Source organism: Erinaceus europaeus, chromosome 12 (assembly GCF_950295315.1).
Source record: "Erinaceus europaeus chromosome 12, mEriEur2.1, whole genome shotgun sequence".
Classification (NCBI taxonomy): Eukaryota; Metazoa; Chordata; class Mammalia; order Eulipotyphla; family Erinaceidae; genus Erinaceus; species Erinaceus europaeus.
This window is the reverse complement of record NC_080173.1, coordinates 82,000,256-82,016,261: the sequence shown is the minus strand read 5'-3', so window position 1 is coordinate 82,016,261 and position 16,006 is coordinate 82,000,256. Positions and strand designations below refer to the sequence as shown.

At 51.8% G+C, this 16,006-nt stretch overlaps 2 protein-coding genes and 1 long non-coding RNA gene across 8 annotated transcripts in view; 2 read left to right on the top strand and 1 right to left on the bottom strand.

Moving 5' to 3' along the window:
- P2RX1 (purinergic receptor P2X 1) overlaps positions 1–3,838 on the top strand; it is a 31,089-nt gene extending 27,251 nt beyond the window's left edge. Inside the window, exons 10-12 of one of the 3 annotated variants that reach the window (XM_007523020.3) lie at positions 1,611–1,676; positions 2,035–2,136; positions 2,241–3,838. In XM_007523020.3, coding sequence (XP_007523082.1) covers positions 1,611–1,676; positions 2,035–2,136; positions 2,241–2,306 — 234 coding nt within the window. In that variant the 3' untranslated portion in view covers positions 2,307–3,838. Of the gene's footprint in view, positions 1–416; positions 1,321–1,610; positions 1,677–2,034; positions 2,137–2,240 lie in introns of those variants that run through there. The other 2 variants (XR_009553164.1, XM_060204165.1) reach the window with 2 other exon arrangements.
- LOC132542034 (uncharacterized) overlaps positions 1–16,006 on the bottom strand; it is a 460,964-nt gene that overhangs the window by 352,344 nt on the left and 92,614 nt on the right. The gene's annotated exons all lie outside the window — the stretch shown is intronic.
- Positions 9,124–16,006, top strand: part of CAMKK1 (calcium/calmodulin dependent protein kinase kinase 1) — a 38,758-nt gene continuing 31,875 nt past the window's right edge. The window contains exons 1-2 of one of the 4 annotated variants that reach the window (XM_060204176.1): positions 9,124–9,398; positions 10,208–10,286. In XM_060204176.1, coding sequence (XP_060060159.1) covers positions 10,275–10,286 — 12 coding nt within the window. In that variant the 5' untranslated portion in view covers positions 9,124–9,398; positions 10,208–10,274. Of the gene's footprint in view, positions 9,399–9,971; positions 10,121–10,207; positions 10,287–16,006 lie in introns of those variants that run through there. The other 3 variants (XM_060204173.1, XM_060204175.1, XM_007521044.3) reach the window with 3 other exon arrangements.

The following is a 16,006-nucleotide window of genomic DNA, read 5'->3' as shown; positions in this document are numbered from 1 at the left end:
TTTTTTTATTGTTGTAGTTATTATTATTGTTGTTGATGTTGTTGTTAGATAGGACAGAGAGAAATGGAGAGAGGAGGGGAAGACAGAGGGGGAGAGAAAGATAGACACCTGCAGATCTGCTTCACTGCCTGTGAAGCGACTCCCCCTGCAGGTGGGGAGCCGGGGGCTCGAACCTGGATCCTTACTCCGGTTCTTGTGCTTGGCGCCACGTACACTTAACCCGCTGCGCTACCGCCTGACTCCCCAATTTTACTTCTTTTTTTAAAAAATTTTTTAACCAGAGCACTATTCAGCTCTGGCTTATGGTGGTGTGGGATTGAACCTGGGACTTTGGAGCCTCTGACATGAGAGTGTGCTTGCATAACCATTATGCTATCTACCCTCCACCCCCCCCAATTTTATTTCTAATAACACAGGTGCATGGTGCCCTTGAGGGCAGGGGTTTCTAGTCTATGACCACATCTCTCCCACTACTACACTGCCCAAGGAGGCAGAGCTACACTGAAGCCCCAGAGGTGACGACTCGAAGTTGGGCTCCTAAGTAGAGCCAGAGTGGCAGGTAGCAGGTGGCGGGGTCAGCTAACAGTGTAGAGTGGGGACTTGTCTTATGATTTCTAAGAAAAGTCTTTCTTAGAAAAAGAGGAGTCAGGCAGTAGCACAGCAGGTTAAGTGCACTTGCTGCAAAGCGCAAGGACCAGCATAAGGATGCTGGTTCGAGCCCCCGGCTCCCCACCTGCAGGGGAGTCCCTTCACAAGCGGTGAAGCAAGTCTGCAGGTGTCTATCTTTCTCTCCCCCTCTCTGTATTCCCCTCCTCTCTCCATTTCTCTCTGTCCTGTCCAACAACAATAACATCAAGAACAACAACAATCATAACTACAAAAAAGGGCAAAAAAAGGGAATACATAAATATTCTTTAAAAAAAAGAAAGAAAAGAGAAGCCAGATGGTAGTGCATCTGGTTGAATTCACAAGTTACCAAGTGCAAGGACCCCGGTTCAAGCCCCCAGTCCCCACCTGCAGAGGGAAATCTTTGTGAGTGGTGAAGCAGTGATGCAGGTGTCTCTCTGTCTCTCTACCTCCCCCTCTATTTCTCTCTGTCTCTCTGTAATAAATAAGTGAAATACTTTAAAAATAAATATATATATTAAATGATTTAAAAAAGAAAGAATGTTAATGATAAAAACAAGAGAAGAGAGTACCAGAGCACCACTCAGGCCAGTGCAATGCTAGGGGTCAGACTCGGGACCTCGGGACCTCGTGCCCATGAGTCCAACACTTTACCCATTGTGCCACTTCCTAGGCTGCTAAGGAAAACCTTATTTTTTAAAAATATTTATTATTGGATTGAGGCAGAGAGAAATTGAGAGGGGAGGGAGACATAGGGAGGGAGAGAGGAAGGAGAGAGAGAGAGAGAGAGAGACCTGCAGCCCTGCTTCACTGCTTGTGAAGCTTTCCCTCTGCAGATGGGGACCAGGGGCTTGAACCTAGGTCCTTGCACATTTTAATGTGAGCACTTAACCAGATGTGCCACCACCTGGCTCCTAGGAAGGCCTTTCTAATTAAATCTCTTGTAATTATGGACCTTCTTCTGTCCTGGGTCCTGCCACCAGGCTGGCAAGTTTGACATCATTCCTACAATGACCACCATTGGCTCCGGGATTGGCATCTTTGGGGTGGTAAGTGCTGGGGTGATGGGGTCACTAAGTGGGGGATCATTTCCTCTTCTTCCAGTAACAGCAACAAATGTCTCACCCCAAAACTTGATCATAATAATTGCTCATCATAACTAGACCCATCCCACTACCCTAGACTCTGTCTGGGGAAACTGAGGCTCTGAGCTGGGACAGAACAGAGCTGGAATAGGATGGCTTAGGTTCCCTAAGGGATCTGTGGTGGCTCACCCCCCACTTCCAGGGTCTGGTCTGAACACAACACAATTCAGCCTGTTCCCCCACCCAAGTCACTAGGGGTTGAGGAAGGACATGGAGGGTTTTGTACTCAGTCTACCCCCATGTCCAAATGCCCCTTCCCCAGGCTACGGTTCTCTGTGACTTATTGCTGCTCCACATTCTGCCCAAAAGACACTACTACAAGCAAAAGAAATTCAAGTATGCAGAGGACATGGGGCCAAGGGCGGTAAGAGGACTCCCTGAACTGGATCCTTCAAAGGCCTCGGGTGCATGTCTGTGTTGGGGAACTAGCCACTCTGCCAGGGTTGACTGTTATCCCTCCTTACACAGGGTGAGTGTGACCCCGCAGCCACCAGCTCCACCCTTGGCCTGCAGGAGAACATGAAGATGTCTTGACCCTCAGCCTCCGACTCCTGACTGGATGCAGCATGAGGCTTCAGGCAGGGGTCTTCTGGGATCGCCGCCAGGGAGAGGGTTCTTCTCAGGAGTGCTCCTGCTCTGCCAGCCAGGCAGACACCTGGTTGTCAGCACCCAGAGTGGATTCATCCAGAGATCTCTGCAATTCAGAGCTCTGGCTCGCATCCTGCCATCCCATCCACCACCACCACCCCCTGCCCAAAGGTGTCTCACCCCAGCGGCAGCCACTCTGTGTCTGGAGAGGCTAGGTCTGGGTGAGGCCCCTCTCACACTCCTGACCCCCAGGTTTTATGCCTCTCTCTGGGTCCATAACCACCCCAACAGCCTCAGTGTCTTCCTGCTATGTTCGCCAATATGGCAGCCACTAGCCACACCGAAACTCATGAGACTCCAGTAAAAGTAAAGCATGGGCTTCTGAAACTTGTCAGGTTTCTGAACCCAGTCATGTTGCAACTATTTAAGTTGATGTACTTGGCTAGTGGCTGCCATCTTGGATAACTCAGTCAGACTTACTGAAATGCTTGGCTCCGGCCCCATCTTATTGGGAGATCTCTCTGGGAAGCCACCAACAGAGCAAATCCCTAGGCCCACTGCATGCCTCCTAAACCAGAATTTCCAAATTGGAATTGGCTATGTGATCTGCAGGTAATGCAAGCTCTCCAGGCTTGTAAGGATCTCAGCCTGGGCCTGCCTCATCCAGCAGATGCAGGCACTGAGCATGTGTGTGGTGTACTCGCCCAGGCCACATGGAGCCTCATGCACACACCCCCACCCCTCTGTGCACACTCATCAGCAAGTACATCCCCCTCCTGTCCACACTGTGTGTTTGAACAGCTTGGGCCCTGCAAACACAACCATCTGAACACTCCTACACCCCTAAGTGCAGACACCTGGTCCATGCCATGTCACTTTTAGGGAAATGCTTCTCCGCAAGTGTGTCAAGATGGAACTGCCCCTTCTAGTCCTGAATCGTTCCTTACTCAGCTACCTCCGGTCAGGGTGGCAGTCTTGGCCAAATTCTGGGCTTCCAGCCTACAGTCCCAGCTCCCAAGGCCCACTTGGCTCCATGTGAACACAAGGTCTGGGGAAAGTGAGGGGTGGAGCAGAATAAAAAGAATGAGGAGTGATGGTCTGGGAGGTGGAGCAGTGGATAAAGCATTGGACTTTCAAACATGGGGTCTTGAGATCAATCCCCAGCAGCACATGTACCAAAGTGATGTCTGGTTATTTCTCTCTCTCCTCCTATCTTTCTCATTAATAAATAAATAAAATCAAAAAAAAAAAGAAGAAGAAGAAGAATGTGGCCTTTCTGCCTCCTGCACTTTCTTCCTAGTTCTCTCTGAAGCTCAGCATCCCCATCTGTGAAATATAGGGCCGAACTAGGCTTTCTTTGAGCACTTTCTGGATCTGTCAGTGGGTAGTAGTGAGCTGACTCATGCCCTGGGCCCCGCAGGGTGAGCACTAGCAGTCAGTTTACCCCTGACCTAGCAGAGCTCCCAACTGTTGGCGCTCTTCCCAACCTCCTACAACTGTGAGGCTGACAATGGATAAGGCAGAAACCCTCAGGAGTGGTCTCCTAAAAGCCAGGGTGAAGAAGGGGCTGCCGTTTCAAACTGCCAAGGAGGGGGGGAGTCCTACAGAGGGGAGGAGGGTCTTGAATGTAAATAGTGTGGAAAGCTTCACCAGGGTCCTGCAGTGGGCACAGCCTCCTGCTCTGTCTAGAACTGTGGTGCCCAATAGCAATGAAGTATTTCTTTTTTTTTTTTTGCCTCCAGGGTTATTGCCGGGGCTCAGTGCCTGCACCACAAATCCACTGCTCCTGGAGACCATTTTTCCCCCTTTTTGTTGCCCTTGTTGTTTTATTGTTGTAGTTATTATTGTTGTCGTCATTGTTGGATAGGACAGAGAGAAATAGAGAGAGAAGGGGAAGACAGAGAGGGGGAAAGAAAGATAGACACCTGCAGACCTGCTTCACCACCTGTGAAGCAACTCCCCTGCAGGTGGGGAGCCAGGGACTCGAACTGGGATCCCTACGCTGGTCCTTGTACTTCGCGTCACACGCAGTTAACCCGCTGCGCTACCACCCGACTCCCAAAATAAGTATTTCTATCTATGCTACCCCATACCAGCATTCACTAACCACAGGAACACTTAAACTGAAGCTAGAGGAACTGAACAGTTTAATGTTTTTTTTAATTTTTTTTTTATTTGCCTCCAGAGTTATCACTGGAGCTCAGTGCCTGCACCACAAATCCACTGCTCCTGGAGGCCATTTTTTTTCCCCCACTTCTTTCCCATTTTTGTTGCCCTTGTTGTTGTTGTTGGATAGGACAAAGAGAAATGAAGAGAGGAGGGAAAACAGATTGGGGGGGGGAGATAGACACCAGTAGACCTGCTTGACTGCTTGTGAAGCAACCTCCCTGAAGGTGGGGAGCTGGGGGCTCGAACCAGGATCCTTACTCCAGTCCGTGCGCTTTGCTCTGCTACTGCCTGGCCCCCATCGTATATTTTTTAAAGATTTTTATTTATTTATGAGAAAGATAGGAGGAGAGAGAAAGAACCGGACATCACTCTGGCACATATGTTGCCGGGAATCGAACTCAGGACCTCATGCTTGAGAGTCCAAAGCTTTACCACTGTGCCACCTCCCGGACCACCGTATTCGTTTTTTAATTGCCCCCAGGGTTATTGCTGGAGCTTAGTGTCTAAAGGAGAAATCCACCACTGCTGGCAGCCATTTCTCCCTCACAAATGGAAGGCACCACTGAGCTATATTCTAGCCCCATTCTTCAGATTTCATAAGACAAAAACTCTTCCTTCACTTCTTTTTTCCAGGCCTCCCTGCCCCTTTGTACCTCCTGTCCCCTCCCCTCCTGAGTGAGCTGAAAAGGATTGCTGTTTGGAGCTAATCCTTCTCTCCAGATCACAGCCATCCCAGCAGAGGCTGCCTTGTCTACCCTACCATACTAGCTCCCTTCCTCTGCCTCCTCTTGGTCCAAGCTCCTCTGCCTGGCTCTTTCTTCACTACTGCCTTTCTGGAAAGACCTGTCTACACTGTGTCCCACCCTCTGCCATTGGCCTCCCTCCCCCACCCCAGCCCTACTTCTAGATAACCTGGGAATATTATCATGCGGCATCCTTGCTGCCAGATCCAAACATACTCTTCGGCCCACATCCTGCTTGACTTGTCCGTTTCTATAGACCAAGTGCTCCGCTTAGCAAGGTCTCCTTCCAGCAACTTCTAGAAGCAACCCTTTCTTGATTTTCCAGCCAACCTGGTATGCAGTGAAATGATGGGCTTTCGGAGACCAGGTGGTGGCACACCTGGTTGAGTGCACACATTACAATGCATAAGGACCTGGGGTTCAAGCCCCTGGTCCCTATCTGTAAGGGGGGAGCTTCACAAGTGGTGAAATAGTGTTGTAAGTCTCTCCTGCCCTCTCTCAACTTCTGTCTCTATCCAAAACAAAACAAAAAGATGTGCTTCAACTGCAGTTTTTCCAGGGATCACTGTGTGACCTTGGGCAAGTTAACTTACCAAACCTCATCTGTGATCAGGGATAATAATAGTCTCTAGTGAGTTTGAAGGACAAGGAGATAGGTGAATTGACCAGCACAGAGCTTGATGCAGTAGGGCTCTGCCCTTCTATTGTCTTCCATTTCAATGGCCAAGTCAGATATCTGTTCTCTCTCTTTTTTTTCCTAAGAAGTAGATTACTTGTTTATTATTGTTATTATCATTTTAAATGTTCTTTCTGATATTTTAAAAATCTCTTTTATTTGATAGGACAGAGAAATTTAGAAGGAAGAGGGAACTTAAGGAAGGAGAGACAGGGACACCTGCAGACCTGCTTCATTGCTTGTGAAGCTTTCCCCCCTGCAGTGGGAACTGGTGGTTTCCTTGTGCACCGCCCAACCCCCAGGTATCTGTTCTCTACCTTTTTTTTCCCCTTCCAATGTAGTTGATGGGGCTCAGTGCCTGCACTAAGAATGCACTGCTCTTGGTGGCCGTTTTTCATTTTTATTGGGTAGGACAGAGAGAAATTGAGAAGGAGGGGGACTTAGAGAAAGGCGGGAGTCGGGCTGTAGTGCAGCAGGTTAAGTGCACGTGGCACCAAGCACAAGGACCAGCGTAAGGATCCCGGTTCTAGACCCCAGCTCCTCACCTGCAGGGGAGTCACTTCACAGGTGGTGAAGCAGGTCTGCAGGTGTCTCTCTTTCTCTCCCCCTCCTCTATCCATTTCTCTCTTTCCTATCCAACAATGACATCAATAACAACAATAATAACTAAAACAATAAAAAAACAACAAGGGCAACAAAAGGGAAAATAAATAAATAAATAAATAAATAAATAGGAGAGAGACATCTGCAGACCTGCTTCACTTCTTGTGAAATGATTCCTTTGCAGGGGAGGAGCCAGTGGCTCGAACCGAGATTCTTGCTGGGGTCCTTGTGCTTTGTACTTTGTGCACTTAACCTGGTACGCCACCCTCTAGGCCCCATATGTGTTCTCTCTATGGTGATAGAACCCTTGGCTCTTGATTGGGCATGTGGTTGCCTAGAATGGACATGGCATTTCTCAACTTTCTCCTGCAACTGGGTCTGCTCCTGTGACTAAGTTATATCTAATAGGATGTAGGTGGAAGTGTCATATGACACCTTCTGGGAACCCTCCTTAAAAGAGAACTTGTGTAGTCCCTTTGCCCACTTCATTTTGGTCTCCATCACACTGCCTGGAACGCATATGTGATAGCTGGAGCTCTAGCCACCAGCCAGAACCATCAGGACAAGGTTGCTGCAGCAGTGAGTGGAAGGAAGTATTTCTGGGCTGTCTTTGTGGAGCAAAGCTGACATAACAGTCCAGGAATATCTCTCCAAAGGGTCTGATGTGGAATTTCTGTTACCTAAGTCAAAATTATTCTAACCCGGACAGAAATATTTCTGGGGAATTGGGCGGTAGCACCGCGGGTTAAGTGCACATGGCACAAAGTGCAAGGACCTGCATAAGGATCCCGGTTCGAGCCCCTGGCTCCCCACCTGCAGGGGAGTCGCTTCACAGGCAGTGAAGCCGGTCTGCAGGTGTCTATCTTTCTCTCCTCTCTGTCTTCCCCTCCTCTCTCCATTTCTCTCTGTCCTATCTAACAACAATGACATCAATAACAATAACAATAACTACAACAATAAAACAACAAGGGCAACAAAAGGGAAAATAAAGAAATAAATAGGGGCTGGATGGTGGCGCACCTTGTTGAGCACACATGTCACAATGCGCAAGGACCCGGGTTTGAGCCCCTAGTCCCCACCTGCAGGGGGAAAGCTTTGCAAGTGGTGAAGCAGTGTTGCAGGTGTCTCTCTGTTTCTCTCCCATCTCTACCACCCCCTTCCCTCTCAATTTCTGGCTGTCTCTATCCAATAAGTAAATAAAGATATTTAAAAAATTTTTTAAAAATATATTAAAAAATAATAAAAGAAGTATTCCCCCCTTAAAATAAATTATACTTCTTGTGTCCCCTGCAACCTTTGCTCTGAATCTTCTCTCCCTTTCCCATGGCTCAATGTATGACTATGGATACTTTTTAACTGTCTTCAAGACTGTGTCATTAGTTCAGGCCTGTCTCTTGAGCTCCAGCCCCACACATCCAACCACTCAATGACACTATCTAATAGCTGTTCATTGGACAAACACCTTTTGAGCACCTACATTGTTCACTGAGTGAATCAGGCAGAATCCCTGCCCTTAAGTAGCTCCTGGACCAGAGGGAGAACAAGCAAGAAAATGGATGCTGAAACATAAGGGCATCTTTAGAAGTTTCTCGTCTGTGCTAGGCATGAGGAAGTCACAGGAGAGGGGTCCTGAGAAGAAGCATTGAACAGAGCCTGGAGAGGAGTCAGAGAAGCAAGTTATTGAGACAGAAGAAAGCTTAATTGGATGTATTCTTAGGATACCAGTGTGCCATAGAAGGTTCCATAGATGGAACTGGCTAGTTAGACTTGTGTTTCTAAGATTCCTCTCACTGTGAAGTGGAGAAAGACTCACAGGGAGTGGAGCCCAAAGAAGAGGCTACTGCAGGTATCACGTCCAAGGTGATGGAAGCCTGAGCTAAGAGATGGATCCCAGGGATATTTAGAAGCCAGCAAGGTTAGGGCTTGGTGATGGACTGGTTGGGTCAGAAAAGGAGTAGGTTGTGGGGTGACTCCTGGGCTTCTCGGTTCAGATTAGAGATTAGGAAAGAGCAGGTCATGTTTGGGCGAGCCGTGGGTGTCTGTCTTAGGCAAGTGGTGGGGCGAGGTGCCAGAGGGCTCGCAGGTAGAACTTGCCAGGAAGTTGGCCAGGAGACAGGTGTGCTCTGGCACAGACTACGGGAGGATCAGCAAGTCCACTCCCTGTGCCTCAAGAAGGTCATTCTGCTCTGTTCACAGACCTTCCCCAAACACGAATCTGACAACGGCCCCAGCACTCTGTACTAAACCACTTCAAGTCTTTGCCCACCTCCAGCTAGCAGAAGGCAGAATACACACCCCTGAGCCTGCCACTCAAGGTCTTACTTCCCAGGCCTGGGCCCCTAGTCACATACCTCGCCTTGCCTCACCCCTAGAACTCATCGCGCCTCACCCCCAGGAGCTGGGGGGCGCTCATGCCTCTGGGGACAAAGGCTTTGGGGAGGCTTGCAGCCTTTGTGTCCTCCAGATGCGGCTAGAGGGCCCAGGCCGCAAGGGTTTCGGGGTGGGGGGACCCCAGGCAGCCAGCATCGCGGAGCCGGGGGCGTGACCAGACTGGGCCCGGCCGCAGGGGGAGGGTCCCCTCCAGAGCCACCGCCCGCCGCCGCCCCGCCCTCCCAGGCGCCGAGCGGGAGTCCGGGACTGTGATTGGGCGACGCTGGTGGGGGGGCCGGGCCTCCTGGCCAATGAGCGCGTGCCGGGAGCGGCGGCGGGCGGGGGAGTGAGAGCTGCCCGGAGCCGCGGCGCCGCCGGTCTGAGCTCGGCGATCTGGGCCCAGGCGAGGCGGGCGGAGCGGGGCGGGAGCGAGCCTGACCGCCCGCCGGGCCGCGAAGACTGTCTCCCCGCGCGGAGGTAGGGCGGCTGGGGGGCGGCTGAGGGCGGGCAGCGGGGCCTCCTGGCGAGGAGCAGGAGGGGACGAGCCGCCGGGAGAGAGGCACCGGCTGCGAGGCCGCGTCTACGAAGGCAGCAGGGACCCGGTGGGTGCAGGGATCCTCCCCCTGCTGTCCGCCCCGCGGGGTCTAGCCGAGCCCACCTCCCGGTGCACGGCGGCGGGAACCGCATCCCGGCGGGCGCCCGGGCATCTGCATCCCTTCCCAGCTCTGGTGGCCGGAATGCACCCGCAGCCCGCGCTCCACTCGCCTCCGCCCCGGCGCTGGGTGGGAGGGAGGCCGTGTCTGTGCAGAGTGGGCCCAGATGGGTGCACCCACGTGTGGCTTTGCGCGGAGCGCTCCTCCCACACGGCCCTTCCAGAGCTGGGGGATGGGAGAGGAGGCGGATGAATGGGACTGACGCGGCGCCGGGCTGGAGCTGCGCAGTCCTCCCGCGGCCGGGGCGGGGGCCGCGGGGTGGGCGGGTTCTGCGGCTGCTGCGGCCCAGGAGGCACCGAGGGTGCACACGTGCGCGGGGACCTGTGTGTGGTGTTTGGGGGCGGGTGTGCGAATGTCACGTGGGCACCGAAGTGTGCCGGTGTGTGTCTGTCTGGTGGTGGTGTGTGTGTGGGGGGGCTGCCTTACAGGATGGAGCGGTGTGTGTGGACGGGTCACGCGGACAGCGGCTTGCATCCGCCTGGAGAGGTGCGTGTGCATGGAGACGTCTTGAGGGCACAGGGGTGTGGAGAAAAGGTTGTGTCCCAGGTCCCACACCGTGCTTCTGTGAGGCAGGAGCACCCGGCTTGTGTCCTTGAGGATCCCTGGAAGATGCTCCAGCCTGCCCCGGGCTCCTTCATTCATGCTCAGGCAGGTGCAGCGCGCCTACAGATTGAATTCCAAACTGTATCCAAAGCCACAGACTGTGGGGACCCCTTGCCCCCACCTTGTTTTCCCACCAGCAGCCCTCACAGCAGTTACAAGGATTGTTTAAAACTTTACCCCACAAAGTTACTCTTAAAATCCCCCTTCTGGTGCTGGAGACCTCCTGATAACAGTCCACAAAGACCCCACCCCACAGGCAAGCCTTCAGTCGGAAACAGCTATCTGTGTTTCCTCTGAAGTCCCTACTTGAGTGGGGGCGGGGTGGGGGGGGGGCTGAACCGCCACCTCTTCCAGGGAACTGACCTTGAGACCAGGCACAGGAAATGACTGGACCTTCTCATCCAGACGTATGTCTACTCACCACTAAGCATTCCTGTCACATGCAACACCCTGTGCCAGAGACAATGACCTTCCTGCTCTTCGTCTTCTGGAGCCAATGCTGCCCTGGCTTTTGCAGTTGCTGACTGCTCTGCTTAAAGTGCTCTTTTCAGGTGTCCACACTGCTTGCTCCCTCACTTCTTTTAGATTTCTGCACAAACCTTGTATCAGAAAGGCCTTTCCTGTTCACACTGAATAAATGGCACTCCTGGCCCTTTACACTAATCCCCATTATACGATCCTACTTTTCTCCATGGCACATACGACTTGACATATCATCTATTAATCACAGCTTTCCTGTTTGTTGCTTCTTGCTCCCACTAGAAATCAAACTGTGCGACAGTAGAGACTTAGTCTGTTTGGCTCATAGAGAACTCCTTGCATGAATGAGTGATACTGGATTTGCATCCTAGGAGTCTTGGTCCTTGGCTTCACCCCAGCCTATAAGCTCTCAGTGTGAGGCTAGGTCTGCTGTTCATCTGTCCTACAGATTCCACTTTTCCTGGAAAGCTGGGTCTAGGGAAAACTGTGACCACATCAGCTTGTTAGAGTTATTCCCTCTAGCAATCAGTGTTGGGGATAGGATGGTGTTCTGGTGGGAGCCTAGAGGTGGAGGTACAGTAGGCACACCTGTGCAGTAGAAGTAATGGGCAAGGAAAGCAGAGAACAATATCTGAACTTTTTAAAAATATTTATTTATTCCTTTTTGTTGCCCTTGTTTTATTGTTGTAGTTATTGTTGTTATTGCTGTCATTGTTGTTGGATAGGAGAGGGAGAAATGGAGAGAGGAGGGGAAGACAGAGAGGAGAGAAAGATAGACACCTGTAGACCTGCTTCACCGCTTGTGAAGCGACTCCCCTGCAGGTGGGGAGCTGGGGGCTTGAACCAGGATCCTCACAGCGGTCCTTGCACTTTGTGTCACCTGCGCTCAACCCATTGCGCTACCGCCCAGCTCCCATATCTAGACTTTTTAAGGAGTTTCTGGCAGTGAGAAGAGCACCCAGCTCCCAGAGGAGGAGATGTCTGAGCTGTCCTCTGGCTACAAGGGAAAGGGAACCGTGTTACTGGCAGAAATCACAGCTTGTCCACTGGGCTGTCAGCAGAATAGAGTCTGCAGTTCAGAAAACTTTGAGGAGTGTGGTGCAGCCAGAGTAAAGTCAGCACCAGAGGGCCCAAAAGGAGAAGACCAAGGAGGCTAAGGAGGGCTCTTGGGTCTCTGGGCTGGGAGGGCTGGGGGAGTGACAGTCTTCTCTCTGTGATGGGGACAGAGGAGGCAGAACAGGCGGAGCTGAATGTGGGCACTGTAGCATCTGAGCCACTGAGGAACATGGAGGGGGAAGAGGCAGCCAGCTGAAGAGTTGGGCTGGAGGAGCAGATGTGGGTGTGGAGGGTGAGGAGGGACAGATGTAGGGATGAGGCCTGGAGATCTGTTGCTTGCATAGATGGGCTGGGATGCTGAACTGAGAGTGGCTGTGCTGAATTGGGCACAGAGCTCACCTTGGTGCTCAGGGCCTCCCTGGGGATGGTGGGAGGGGGGACCGTCCTCACAGCAGGAGTCTTCACGCATGACTTGTCACCAGACGGCTGGGCCTCCCTCGAGGGGACTGAGTCATCCTGGCGGGGGTGGGAGCCACAGAGGGCACCCGTTGCCAGGGCGGTCCAGACACTTGTCAGAAGCGTAAACACAGCTCCTGTGAGGCAACGCAGCAGGGATGTGGGGACCACCGTCTGTGTCTGCAGCAGGGTGTGTGTGTATGTAAACCTCCTCCCCTTTCAGCTTTCCCTCCTGACTAAGCCTCTTCTAGTTAGGACCACATGCTTTTTGCCTTGATGGCAGCTGGTCTCCTGCTGGATCTGACCCCAGGTTCCCAGGCTCCAGGAACTTCCAGTGAAACCCGAATGGTATCTGTAAGCATCCCAGCTGGAATGCTCAAACCAGCTTAGACGGATGAGAGCAGGCTTGGTCTTCCCTGGCCTGTCCTGGCCTGTTCTGTCCTGTCCCAAGGAACCCAGGTAACAAGATGTTCTGAGGAAGACACTAGGTCAAGTGAGTGTCTAGAGCCAGGGACCCAGCGCTCTGGGAAGTGACCGGACCCCTGGGGTGGTGGTGGGCACAGGCAGGAGGAAGAGGAGCTCACAGGGACTTGGGGTCTGTGCTTTGTAAATCTCACACTATGTTGGTGACTCCCTGCAGACACTCCCCTGCCCCATGTCAGCCGGGCACACACTGCATCTGGGTACACAAGTCCATCTCTTGCCTTCCATAACCTTTGGCATTGGCAGGACAGTGGCCATCTCTCCAGTTCACATAAGAGGAAACTGAGGCTGCAGGACACTTAATGGTACATGGGCGGCATTTGAGTCCCAGTCTGGGAGGACTATGGTCAGGGCGACTTTTTCCAGGAGGAAAAAAGGGAGGTCTGAGTCTGGTCATACTTGACTAGGCTGGTTCCTGGGAGACCCCCTGGACCTACAGGGGTCTGTGTGTTGCCCTGGACCTGAGTCCCAGCATGTCTGACTACCTTTTTTTTTTTTTTTTTGCTCTGCTATTTCTTTTTGAAAAAAAATTTTATGGGGGCTGAACAGTGGTGCACCTGATTAAGCATAAATATTACCAACTTCAAGGACCCAGGTTTGAACCCCCCAGCTTCCTTCCTGTAGGAGGGCTACTTAACAAGCAGGGAAACAGGTCTGCAGGTGTCTTTATTTCTCTCCCTGTGCTGTCCCCCCATCCCTCTCAATTCCTTATCTATCTTATCTAATAAAAATTAGAAAAATAAATAAATAAAAGGCCAGTGGGAACAGTGAATTCATAGTGCTGGCACTGAGCCCCAGCAATAATCCTGGTGGCAATAACAGAGAGAGACAGAGAAATTTATTTTTTATTGAGAGAGAAAGAGAGAGAGAAGTGGAACATCACTCTGGCATATGCAATGCCAGGGATCAAATTCTAGACTTTACACTTGAGAGTCCAAGGCTTTTTTTTTTTTCCTCCAGGGTTATTACTGGGCTCGGTTCCTGCACCATGAATCCACCGCTCCTGGAGGCCATCTTTTCCCCCTTTTGTTGCCCTTGTTGTTGTAGCCTTGTTGTGGTTATTATTACTACCATTGTTGATGTTGCTCATTGTTGGATAGGACAGAGAGAAATGGAGAGAGGAGGGGAAGACAGAGGGGGAGAGAAAGATAGACACCTGCAGACCTGCTTCACCGCCTGTGAAGCGACTCCCCTGCAAGTGGGGACCTGGGGGCTCCAACCGGGATCCTTACGGCAGTCCTTGTGCTTTGCGCCATGTGCACTTAACCCACTGCGCCACCGCCCGACCTCGAGAGTCCAAGGCTTTATCCATTGCACCACCTCCTGGGCCTCGCAGTGTCTATTTTCTGTGAAGCATCTGCTGAGACCCCAGCCAGGAAAAGGCCTTAAGCAATATCTTGCTTGAGCCCCGAGAGAGAGGTGCTTCTTGCCTAGTACATCCAGCCCAGCCCAGCACTTAGACACCAGTTAGTAGACAGGTGATTGACCAAGTGGGAAGTTCAAATTTGACCTGCAGGGGCTGGGTTCCTGAGGCCCTCAGAGGGTGCAGACCCTGTCCTTGTTCTGTGGTACATGAACACATGAAGACCTAAAGGCACATGAGTGCCCATGAGCACACACACATATGCAGGAATCACAGGGGTAATTGTTGCCTTCATGCAGATGTGCTCCTGTTTGTGGATGCAGAGACCCACCCTATCACTCCAGAGTTACAACCCCACTCTCACACACTCTCTAGACACATGCCGTCACATGCAGAGCCTTGGTGCCAGACCCTGTCGCCTGGACACAAGGCAGGAACCTGGGGCCTCCCGCACAGACATGCTTAGTCACCTAAGTTGATCCAGGTGGGAGGGAGGGTGAGGGCCTCACAGCCTCCATGTGCCTGCCTTGCTTCTATCTGGGCTATAACGCGTCCCAGGCAATCACAATAGTGGCACAACTGCTCACTTTTATGGGGCTCCCTGGGTGGTATTCCCCATGCTGAGTCTGGTATGAGCCTTCACTCTTTTGTTCTGCACAGCCACCCAGGGAGTGGGGCTGTGGCTGTCCCATTCTGCAGATGACAGAGACCACAGAAGCAAGGCCACCTATTCACAGGCTTGAGGCCAGGAAGGAGCAGGCCTGGGCAGCCTGGCCTCAGTCTGGGACTTCCTGTATGATCCCTGCCCCTTGCTGGCCTCACAGCCCCTGCCTGTGAAAAGGAGGAGGAGAGTTAAAGGGCAGTCAGTGACTTCTTGCTGGGAGAACAGCCTCAAGGGAAATCATATGCAAATCTTTGAAAAATATTTATTTATGTTCCCTTTTGTTGCCCTTGTTGTTTTATTATTGTTGTAGTTATTATTGTTGTTGTTATTGTTGTCATCATTGTTGGTTAGGACAGAGAGAAATGGAGAAAGGAGGGGAAGACAGAGAGGGGGAGAGAAAGATAGGCACCTGCAGACCTGCTTTACCACTTGTAAAGCAACTCCCCCTGTAGTGTGGTGCTGGAGGGTTTGAACAAGCATCCTTGTGCTTTGCACTATGTGAGTTAACCTGGTGTGCCACCGCCTGGCCCCCCTTCTCTCTTTCTTACTCATATATTTTTTAAATTACATATTTATTTTATCTAACGACCAATCTGGCATATATGGTGCTGGAGATCAAACTTGGGCCTTCACACATCCAGGCTCTACACCTCTTCCACTGGGCCTCCTCCCTGGCTACTAGCTCTAAGCTGGAATCTGGGGCAGTCCTGCACCCATATTGCAGATGGGGAGACTGAGACTGTGGGCCATGAAGAAGCTGCATGGGAGCTCCACAGTAAATTGATGGGCTGGTACTCACTTAGACTGCCGCAGTAGCTAGCGGACTCCCAAGTGTCCTATCTCCTCGAAGTCTGTCAAAGGCGACGGGGAGCCAGGGGTGACCCATGGGCTCAGAGCCACTGTGGGGACAGAGGAAGTTACCACTAAACAGGAAGGGCAGAGGGTCAGAAGTCCACTCACTTCCTTTGCCTGAGGAAATGCTGAGTTGGTTGGGGTGTGGGGTAGACAGGACCACTGCTCAGCCTGGGACAGAGGTGGATTCCCAGCTTGTATGTCAGAGTTCAGTCTGGGTTGTGGTTCAAGGTGAAGCTGGGACTGGAGGTTGGTTTGGGGTTGAAGCTGGGGTGAATTCTTGGCCTGGGGCCTGATTTGGGACTTGGGCTGCAATAAACTAGGGTAGAGATCAGGCCAGACCACAGGGAGCATCAGCCTGAGCTGACGTGACAAATGTTTTGACTGTGTGAATACACTGGAAGGGAGACACAGA